The sequence below is a fragment of the Sprattus sprattus genome (genome assembly GCF_963457725.1).
Source record: "Sprattus sprattus genome assembly, chromosome: 10".
Classification (NCBI taxonomy): domain Eukaryota; kingdom Metazoa; phylum Chordata; class Actinopteri; order Clupeiformes; family Clupeidae; genus Sprattus; species Sprattus sprattus.
Genome location: NC_137908.1, coordinates 30,666,275 through 30,677,702, shown reverse-complemented (window position 1 = coordinate 30,677,702; position 11,428 = coordinate 30,666,275). Strand labels below are relative to the sequence as shown.

Sequence of the window (11,428 nt, the reverse complement as noted above, 5' to 3'; positions counted from 1 at the left end):
GCCACCTGGTGTGCGTGTACCCCAGTCGCTGTCGTTCACTACAGTGAAGTACATTCTACAGTGCGGAGTGTCCTCATTTAGGTAAATAATAGTGGATTTTAGCAGCTGGGGAGTGTGTTTGCTTACTAGGATTGATTTGAAAAATTCAGTTTGATGATATGGTCAAGGACATAGAATTGGTAGGCGTGAAATAAACGTTCCCAAGGGTAAGCCATCAGTGGTGCAATCACACACTGTCCTTGATGTGTGTACACCCAGCAAGATATTTGAGACAGCATTGATGCCAAGTTTCTGCCCTTAGTTATCAATTTCACATTTCTCGCGGGAGTTGTGTGCAGATCTCGCACAACACCAAAACACACAGTATTGGTGGGCGGGACCCGCTGTGTGAATTCCATATTATTTATATAATTAGTGAGTGAAAAAAATGGCCGCCGCGGACAGCGGAGGGAGAAGGCTGTAAGTCTTTATTTAAAATATTAGCCTTGACATGTATCACTCTCGTTTGTCTGTGAGGGTGGAATTCTGTGATGTATAAATGGTCTGTTCTTGTTCTCTGAAAGGCGGAGAGAATAGGCTACGTCATAAGCAGTGTATTTTGCGGTTCATTTGCAAGACTTGTGCGCTCAGCGGAGGTGAGAGGTGCGTATGAGTTTGTGTGCATGTGTCAGTTTCTCGAGGGTCGTGTCAGTTACCACATTAGTTGTTGTACACAGTGCAGGAAAGTATCCTAAACGAGGCATAAACGACCTACTTCGGGTGACTTGACGAAAGGACACATGCTTACACTCTTGGCATCAAGGAAGCCCATCCCCTCGTCTTGCAGATATTGAAAATATGCTAACCACATCAGTCAATAGCCAACGTAATCAGAAAACATATTTAGATACAAACATCTCAGTGTAACGTTGTCCAACGAGTAGCCTATGTTTTACGCCTTAGTTTGTGTTTAGGTTTACTGTTTTGGATAGTTGTTTTTTAATGTGTGTTTTGTCAATGACATACTCTGCATCTTATAATGTTTGGCACTAAAACAATAATCAACGGTCCCTCGGAAGCAACGTCCATATAATTTTCTTTTCAACATAAATTGCAGACTGTCCATTATTTTGCACCATAAACCTCAGCTAGTTGTAGCCTATGTCGTGCGTAGTGTAGCCCATACGCTGTGGATGTAGGGGTGCAAAGAGAGCATGCTTTTCTAAAACGTGTTCTGAGGAGTAAGAATTATCCTTGAGTGAATCAAATCACGCAAATCGTCCATCGTCCGTGCGGTGAAACATTAGCTCCAAACAGTCCTCAGCAGTAAACACACTTTCGACAAGATGACTGCAGGTCTGTATTGGTAGATTATACCGCGCTATGCTACCAACTCTGCCCCATCAACGCTGTTCTTAAAGTACGCCACTGTCAGGATAGCATGCTATCATTCGCAGTAAGGACATGCCTGGTTAATTAAACCAATATAAGTGACTCTTAGGTCGGGAATAGGCTTAACGCTTTCTAATTGGACGGGTGCTGATATATTACCTAATTTCCGATTTGAAACAATATTGACATTGAGTTTGATAAAAAAAAATTATAGGCCTAGGCAGAGACATAACAATCTGTTTGAATGTAGTCTTAAATTACCAAGGCCATGGTCTTGATCAGCCAACATATCACTATATTTCGTCCTAGTCTAGCCTCAGTAATTTTGAGGCATTTAAAAGGCTTATCAACAACAACTTTTTGGGCAACAACAACTTTTTATTTGGGTCTGATTTTGTGGGAATAAATATAACTGTGGCTCTCTTCCACACAGTTCTTGAACATTTTTATATTCTACATGAATGTTTTTACTGGGGTTGTCAGTGAAAACATATTCAAAGATTTCTTTGGAAAAAAATAAAGATGTGGCCATGACATCATGCCTTGTGTCCAGAAGAAGGATGTTGTGGACCATCCCTGTTTGTAAGAAAGAAAAAAAATCTGGAAAAGTGCTCTTCTGTTGTCCCCTAGAATGAGCCTTGTTCTTCCTTTGTAGTTTATTCTTTGGAAATAGGGATGTAGAATAGTTCAGATACGAATTAGGAACAACATTTAGGAACAGCTTAACTTAGATTCCTAGCATAGTTTCATGTGCATTTATATTGCCCTCAAACTACAAGGCTGTGTGTGATGTTGAGGATGTGAATGTTAAGGGTGCATTGTGACACTGCTGAAGGATAGGACTTTTTGTTACTGGTTGAATTTGAATAAACAATAATTTTGTATCTAACCTTTATTTTTCTACAAAATATATTTCTGTTGGTTTGTGTACTCATCCAAGTTAATTTCACTACACTATCTGACTTAAAGCATGCTACATGTGTGGTGGAATTCCACAGGGCATGTGTTTGTGAAAATTAAGTCTTTGTTTGCATTATTTATTATAGTTTTCAGCACGAGGAAGATGAACGATTGAAACAATGTATGGCAGATTGACTCATGCCGGGAAATTGGTTCTCATCTTTATCTGTAGAAATTCAAATTAAATGCTAACTGCAGAGATGATCAGACGCAAGACCAATTTGGATGAGATTTGGATTTCTTTTATGTGCTGATACAATCAAAAATCCTTTCTCCAAGGATCCAGACATTACTGTATGTTTTGTCTCATTCAATTTATGATTATGTTGTCTTGGATTACCAGGGATGTGTACAGTTTATTTAGGTAAAGATTATTAAAATGTGTTTGCAATGGTTTAGGTTATCATTCTCCTGGTAAATTGAGGAATGAGCTACTGCTTATAAAATTGGGTTGCCTCTTCTCTCCATGTTATATTCGTACACAAATACATGTATGTCACCCACAAATGTCAAATAAAATTTGTTTTATTTTGTGTTGATCTGCATATTCCTGCTGTAATATATGTAAATGTTGGATCAATGGATTTAATTAAAATTATATTATTCACCAGGTATAAAAGTTAAAGTTATGAATGTAACCATGTTTCAGTGACTTGGCCACAGTCAGACAGACAAAACTCAGCCTGCTTTTCCCTTGGGATGAGCTTGTGTAATCTACCAGTGTTGTCACCGTGTGACCTTGTGGTGTTTATGAGGTCCTTGTAGCTTTGTATCTCCCAGAAGTTTGACACAGACCTGAAAAATGATGGATACAATGAATTCCCATTTTTTTGGAACAGAACAGATGCCACATATGCCCACAACGACACATATACTAGGTGATCAGCAATGGTAGACCCTGTGAAATTGTCTTAGAACAATAATTCCGTTATTTAAACAATTTGAAAAAAAAAAAAAACTTACAAGGTGCCTCAGCAGAAAATGAATATGCATATTGGCAGTGCAGGAGATATACATATTGACAGTAGCTGACTTGGGCAGTATTGAGGTATGAATACTGTCTAACAGAAACTGAGCTTGTAAAATTGCTATATAGTACAGGATGAAATCCCTGCTTGGCAAGGGGTGCCACTTTCAAAGCATGAATGTTTATGATGGCTGAGGCCATCTGAGTCATCCTAGAGGTTGAACTGCAGGTGGTTGTGGCCACAAATAACACTTTTAATTGAATAGGGGGTCTTGGTCATTTGGTATGCCTTTCTGGATAGGCAGGTCTGGCTGCAGAAGAAGTAGAAAATGTATCCCCATCACGCAAAGGTGAGGTGGGGGTCTGAGAATGGGCTAGAAATTCATGCCCAGTCAATTTTCACTGTGATTTCACTGACCCTGCAAGCTATTTGCAGCCAAAGGTGGCTTTGTGCTCATCTTCCTGCACAACTAGGTGAAAGATTGAAGCTATTATTTTTGCCCCAGTCAAGTAGACCTCAGTGAACTATGCACTCAAAGGTACACAAATACCTAAAGTGACAGGTAGAGAGCCACCAGAAACTCTATAAAAGCTTCTACAGAACCTACACAGATGCTTTCATGTTTCTGGGGAATATTTACCAAGTACCATTTCCCTCTTATTGCAATGACAGTGAACCTTGTATCTTATGACTCTTATGACAGAGAGAAGAAGAGACCAGATCTGGATCAAAAGGTCAGTGTCCCTCCCCCAAAGGAGAAACTCAGCTTGGACCATTGGGATGATGGGCAGTTGAAGTCAGCCTTGTCCTCACAACCACCGCCACATGTCAAGCAGACATGGGTCGACCAGGATGACCCGGCTGGGCCTTGGAGACTTGAGGAGCCACAGGAAGCAAAGGACATCTCTTCCCACTTTAAGTCCACAGTCTCCCCCCAGAAAAGGGAGAATGCCATGAGAGACCGGGGGCCTCTCTATGATGACCCAACACTTCCACAGGGCTGGACCCGCAAACTGAAGCAGCGCAAGTCGGGCCGCTCAGCGGGGAAGTACGACGTCTACCTGATCAAGTGAGTCATCAGAGAACGTCATCAGCGTTTTGGGTGAACTTACCACCTCTATTGCTATGTAATATGAGGAAATCAGAGAATACATTCAGGTGGATTTGGCTGTTACCTTTTCTGTGTATGTTTTGTTCAACATTTAAAAATAGCTCTGTCAGCTTGTCTCACTTACAATGAAAGTGTTTAGTCAAAAAGCTTTTATGTCCCGACACATAAGGAAGTCCTTGTCAGAGAATTTACAAATCCAGTGCCACCTGAATTGTTTTGCAGCTTCTCGAGGTCTGTAGTGAATTTGGTCCTCTCGATCCTAATGGCCAGAGACACCTCACAGATCTTTGCCTGTAACATGAGGGCACTAGTCAGAGCCATATGCAGTGACAATTTTCACTGATGTCAAAGACAGTGGGTTGAGAGGTCACATGTTCCTTATTTTACAGAAATGTTCCTATTTGGAGTTTTTAATCTTCTATTTATTCTATCCTGAGCCCCATTTAATTTCAGATTAAGGCCTTAAAAAAACAGAATGCAGTTATCCATTTTCCTTCTTTGAATATGTTTTCCAAGCTGTGTTACTGTCATGGGCATATAATTAGGCAGGCAATTTATTTTTCTACTTCATTCCATCCACATGGTGAATTAGGTAGTACTCCGAGGCAATTCATTTTTCTTGCCTAATGACTTGTTTCAGTTGTCTGCCATATTCAGACAATCTCACTGCCTAGACAGATGAAAAGTAAAATCTCTGCCACACTTGGGGCCTGATTTACTAACATTGCGACCGCAGCTTAATCTGCGCCTTTGCCAGGCACACATTAACGCACGGTGTTTCCCCGCATTTTTCGTGGTATTTATCAAACCAGATCCGCCCTGGGCAATCATTATTTAGCGCACCGTTAAAAGACGGGAGAAATCGCCTGCAAGTTACTGCCACCATGGAGATTCGAGGAAGAAAAAACTAAGGTTCAGCGAAGAGGAGATAGATATATTGGTTCACGTTCGCTCAATCACTGAACCTGATTCAATGTGCACGCGTTATATTGTTGTTCTGCCCGTCATCACCTACAGCGACATGGGTTCACTACAATATATCCGGAAGATAAAACTGTCATGGACAGATCCAGGGTATTTGGATACCACGTTAGTAATGGTCATGTTGGCATCACATATGACCTGGACATTCATTGAATATGTGTGCTTTTTGTTTCGGTAAATGTGTTCGTGGATTGAAGGTGGGACTGTTTGCATGTGGGTGCAATCAATGGCTCCAATAACGTTCGGAAAGTTTAATTTCAGCTATCGTAGTGGGGAAATGCATATTGACCAGTGCGCCGTAGCAATGCATCGAGTACCTGGGTGAATATTTGGCTGAGTGAAGGCTGAGATATAACAACTGCAGATGCTATAACGGTTTGAAATTATCCGGAGGCCAATATTTGCAAATGTTGCCAGGAGTTTAACAACTGATGGAATGGAATGTGATCGCCGGGTGGAGGGTTCGTCTCTGATCTGGTCCAGTAATTGAAGAATTGCGTGGCTGGTTAACCTGTACCGTCTAATGATTTGTGGTTCGCTTAACTGAAAAAGTGTTATACGAGTTGAAAAAATTATTTCTGTGAGCTGTCTCTGTCTTCTTTCTTCGCCTTGCTCTTATAACTGCTGCCATATCAATGTTTTCAGACTCAATGGAAATGCGCTTCCTGTTTAAGACGTGCTTTTATGAGGCGGAGAATTAGCCCGCAAATTAGAGACGCATGCTCTCCAGGCAGTTTTAGTAAATACCACGTAATACATCATTAGGCACACTTAACTTCTCTCCTCCCATATATTTCCGCTTCACGCCCAAGTTTCCACCCACGTTTCCGTGCCCTCCCACCTGTTTGCGGTTCACACCCACAAAGCGTTAATATGCGCCTCTACTCAAATGCACCTCCTTTGTAAATACCGTTTTATGTTTACGACCGCTATTTTACATCTGAAATGGGCGCAATCCTGTTAGTAAATCAGGCCCTTGGTGTCTTCCTTCAATTATATGACACAGGAACAACTCCAGCTAGCATTTCTTATCAGTACATCGTTTGTAGAATGCTACATCTAATTCTACTTCTGCTACAAGCTGGGGTAATGTTTGTCTTAGTTTTTTTCCAGCATCTGGTCAGGCTAATGTTTTACACAAATGTGGTGACTTAGATTTATTTATTGAAGATTTGTGGCTTACAACCTCAAGTGTTTTTTCCCCTTGTCTTTCAGCTCAGAGGGAAAAGCATTTCGTTCCAAAGTTGAACTCATTGCCTACTTCCAGAAGATCGGAGAGACCGACACAGAGCCCAATGACTTTGACTTCACAGTGACAGGCCGTGGCTGCCCATCTCGGAGAGAGAAGAGGCCTCTGAAAAAGCCCAAGGTGGTGAAGCCTGTTGGCAGGAGGAGAGGGCGTCCGAAAGGGAGTGGCAAACGTAGGCACACCGAGGGCGTGGCTGTAAAACGTGTGGTAGAAGAAAGCCCTGGGAAGCTTTTAGTCAAGATGCCATTAAAGGCTCTCAAAGCTCAAGCTGATGGACCTGCTGGGCTTGCCCAAGTGCCCGTTGCCAAAAAACGCTGTGGACGCAAGAAGAAAATGGAGCCGGATGTACAGGCGGCCCCAAAGAAAAGGGGACGTAAACCCAGAGGAACCATGCCATCAGGGAAATTCAGCAGTCCCAGTATCAGTGTGACACTCCCGGTGACTGTACACATCACTGATGTAAGGCTGAAGGCAGTCAAGGGCAGTTCAGCGAAGTCACTGCAAGAGACAGCTCTGCCCATTAAAAAGCGCAAAATTATGGAGGACCAGACAAACTCCGCAGGACCTGTGTTTTCAGAGAGCAGGAAGAGCGACAAGCTGGTTTTAGGCACAGAGGTCAATATGAATGTACTTACCCAGGAACAAAAGGTGTTACACACTGACACTCAGACCGAGAAACCAAAATCTTCCATGTCCGTGGCAGGTAGGGGTTACATCCCCTGTGTTACTCCTTCTAACAAGTTGAGCGAAAACAACCAAACAGCCCAGCAGCATAAACACCAATATCATCCCGCTCCCCACAATCAACGCTACACTCCTCCTACTCCCGTACCTCCCGTCTCTGTTCACCCAGCCCATACTCAGTGGGCTGGCAAGAGCAGTGAACCCCAAGACTTGAGCAGACCAAGGCCCTACCAGCCCCAGCAGCAGCCACTGGCAAACAGGCAGGCATTCAGACAGGACCATGAGCCCCACCGATTGTTGAGTTCCCAGAATCAAGCTGCAGCCGCCGTTGCCACAGAGCCCAAAACTAAGCACAGAACCGGAGGGAGGGTCGAGGAAGAGGAGGAGGAGATAAAGAATGCAGCCGCTGCTTCGGCAGTGCCCCATCCAAGCCAGGAAGAGACAGTAGAGTCCAGGACCTCAGTCACTGAGCGACTGAGCTGACTCTGACAGTCCAGAAGGAGGTGAGAGAGATGAGGGATGATGCACAGGCATTGTTACAAACTGTATATGGTAGATACATACAGTCATGGACAAAAATATTGGCACCCCTGCACTTCTGTCATATAATGCACCACTACTCCCAGAAAAGTGTTGCAGTTACAAAAGTTTTTGTATTCACATGTTTATTTACTTAGTTTGCATTGGAAAAACACAACAAATCTGAGAAATAATGCCAAATCTGACTTTATTCCACATAAAACTCAAAAAAGGGCCGGACAAAATTATTGGCACCCTCAACTTTATAATGGGTAGAACACCCTTAAAAATAAAGAAATACAAATATCTGAAATCAATTGCTTCCTGTAACCATTAATGAGGTGTCTTACACCTCTCTACTGGAATTTCGGACCACTCTTCTTTTGCCAACTGCTCCAGGTCTCTCACATTTGAAGGGTGCCTTCTCCCAACTACTGATTTGAGATCATGCCCCAGTTGTGCTATGGGATTAAGATCTGGACTCATCTCGGACACTTCAGAACTCTCCAGTGCTTTGTCTTAACCATTTCTGGGTACTTTTTGAAGTGTGCTATGGGTCATTGTCCTGCTGGAAGACCCATGTCCTCTGACGGAGACCCAGCATTCTGACACTGGGCCCTACATTGCGTCCAAAAATGATTTGGTAGTCCTCAGATTTCCTGATGCTATGCACACAGTCAACGCATCAAGTTCCAGAAGCAGCAAAGCAACCCCAAAACATCGGTCCAGCTCCACCATATAAGCCTGTAGGGACCGTGTTCTTTTCTTTGAAGGCCTTATTTCGTTGTCTATAAACTGCTTTACCAAAAAGCTCTACTTTGGTCTCATCTATCTACAGGACGTTCTCCCAGAATGATTTTGGCTTCCCCAAGAAAGTTTTGTCAAACTCAAGTCTAGCTTTTTTATGTCTCTGTGTCAGCAGTGGGGTCCTCTGGGTCTCCTACCATAGCATCCCATTTCATTCAAATGGCGACGGATAGTGCAAGCTGACACCGTTGTACCCTTTGTCTGCAGGGTAGCTTGAATTTATTTGGAAGTTGTTCTAGGTTATTTATCCACCATTCAAACAATCTTTTGTTGCATTCTGTCAACAATTTTTCTCTTCCTTCCACATCCAGGGAGGTTAGTGACAATGCCATGGGCTGTAAACTTGTTGATGACACTGCGCACAGTGGACACAGGAACATTAAGATCTCTGGAGATGGACTTATAGCCTTGAGATTGTCCATGCTTTTCTACAATTTTGGTTCTCAAATCCTTAGACAATTCTTTGCTTTTCTTTCTTTTCCCCATGCTCAGTGCGGTATACACAGACACACAACACAAAGGTTGAGTCAACTTTGCTCCATTTTAACTGATTGCAAATGTGATTTCTATATTACCAGCATCTGTGGCTCGCCATAGGTGAGTTTAAATGAAGATTAAAGGAGCATTTCATGCTTAAAATTCAATTATTTCTTAAGGGTGCCAATCATTTTGTCCGACCCTTTTTGGAGTTTTATGTGGAATAAAGTCAGATTTGGCTTTATTTGTCAGATTTTTGTGTTTTTCCAATGCAAACTAAGTAAATTAACATGTGAATACAAAAGCATTTGTAATTGCAACACTTTTCTGGGAGTATTGGTGCATTATCTGACAGAAGTGCAGGGGTGCCAATATTTTTGTCCATGACTATGTATGTTTATGTGTGTGCATATCTGTAGTGACAAAATCAACAGGCAGCTTTCCCCTTGTGGTTTAGGCTAATAGAACCATAAGTAGTAAGCACTATACATTTACGTTAATGGCTTTGTTAATGTTTGCGCTTTAAAATCAACAATAGTCTTAACCCTTGAAAATTTCAAAGTGCTTTTAAACCCCCTCTCTCAGTTTTTTAGGGGCTGAAAACCTCAAGTGACTTAAATAGGAAATTCTTGACTCTTCCGCAAAAGAAAATGTAATCATTTATTTTCCATCACTGAGTTGCAAAGTATAGACTTGGAGCTGTTTTTGACAATTCTCCATAAAGCCAAACTCAGATTACGTAACACATATGGTTTCCTCTAGTTTAGGGGAAAGGTGTAGTAACTGATGTTTCCGTAATATTGCCCGTCACACATACAGTGCCCTCCACAAATATTGGCACCCCTAGTGAGTATGGGCTGAACAGGCTATAAAAAAAATATGTCTTTGCTGTTAATCCTCTTGGTTTTTCACTCAAAATATTCACAAAAATCTTACATTTTCAGTGAAGTAAAATTATTGAAAAAAAAAAAAACTGTTGACATTAAATAAATATTTTCCCCCAAAACATGTGTGCCACTATTACTGGCACCCCTACAAAAATCTTTAATTAAAATTTAACTGAAGTATATTTCCAGTCATATTTTACATTTTTAAGTTCACCTGTTTGAAAAGGAACTTGTATGAGGTCAACCATGAACCATGAGGTCAACCATGAGGTCAACCATGACTACCAGTTCCACTGGCGTACAAATATGAGGTGACACAGGTCAAATTCCATTAGTCATTCATCACTATGAGAAAGACCCAAATAACACAATGACGATGTGTGACGAAAAGTTGTTGAGCTGCACAAATCAAGAAATGGACACAAGAAAATCTCTTAACTGTTGAAAATACCCATTTCCACTATCATGGAAATAATTAAAAAGTTTAAAGCGACAGGAGATGTTAAGAATCAGCCTGGAAGAGTAAGTGTCTGTACATTGACCCCAGGCACCGTGAGGGGGATTGTTCTACTGGCAAAATAATCTCCAAGGATCGATCCCAGCTGGAGAATTGTAGAGGTTAGTTGAGTCTTGGGGTCAGAAAGTCTCCAAAACTACCATCAGACGCCACCTACATCACCACAAGTTGTTTTGGAGGGTTGTCGGAAGAAAGCCTCTGCTGTCAATCAACAACAAATAAAGCGCCTACAGTTTGCCAAATGTTAGTCAGACTTTCAATGGGACCGAGTTATATGTTCAGATGAGACCAAAATAAAGCTTTTTGGCAACAAACATCAAAGGTGGGTTTGGCGTAGACAGAAAGAGCCATATAGAAGAGCACCCCATACCCAATGTGAAGTATGGTGGCGGATCGTTGATGTTGTGGGGCTGTTTTTCTTCCAAAGGCCCTGGACATCTTGTTAGGATACATGGTATCATGGACTCCATCAAATACCAGCAGATATTAAATGAAAACCTAACAGCCCCCTCCAGTAAGCCTTAAATGGGCTGTGGTTGGACCTTCCAACAGGACAATGATCCTAGGCACACCTCAAAATCAACACAAAAATGGTTCACTAACCACAGAATAAAGGTTTTGCCCTGGCCATCAGAGTCCCCTGACCTAAACCCCATAGAAAATCTGTGGGATGAGCTGTAGCCAAGTCTACAAACGTTGACCTCAGATTCTGAAGGATCTGAAGAGATACTGCATGTAGGAATGGTCTCAGATCCCGTGCCATGTGTTCACTAACCTCTTCACGCATTATAGGAGAAGACTCCGAGCTATTATCTTGGCAATACATTAAGGGGTGCCAATAATTGTGGCACACATGTTTTGGGGAAAAATATTTATTTAATGTCAATGTTTTTT

At 42.0% G+C, this 11,428-nt stretch overlaps 1 protein-coding gene across 2 annotated transcripts; it reads left to right on the top strand.

The window, feature by feature from the left end:
• Window positions 1–426: 426 nt before the first annotated feature.
• On the top strand, window positions 427–7,911 carry LOC308371566 (methyl-CpG-binding protein 2-like). 2 transcript variants are annotated; one of them, XM_080846523.1, is made up of 3 exons: window positions 427–459; window positions 4,003–4,368; window positions 6,610–7,911. In XM_080846523.1, the coding sequence occupies exons 1-3, from the start codon at window positions 428–430 to the stop codon at window positions 7,808–7,810; spliced, it is 1,599 nt and encodes a 532-aa protein (XP_080702649.1). In that variant the 5' UTR covers window position 427; the 3' UTR covers window positions 7,811–7,911. The 2 variants fall into 2 exon arrangements, with proteins under 2 accessions (XP_080702649.1, XP_080702648.1); XM_080846522.1 differs by having other exon boundaries at window positions 427–642.
• The last annotated feature ends 3,517 nt before the right edge of the window (window positions 7,912–11,428 follow it).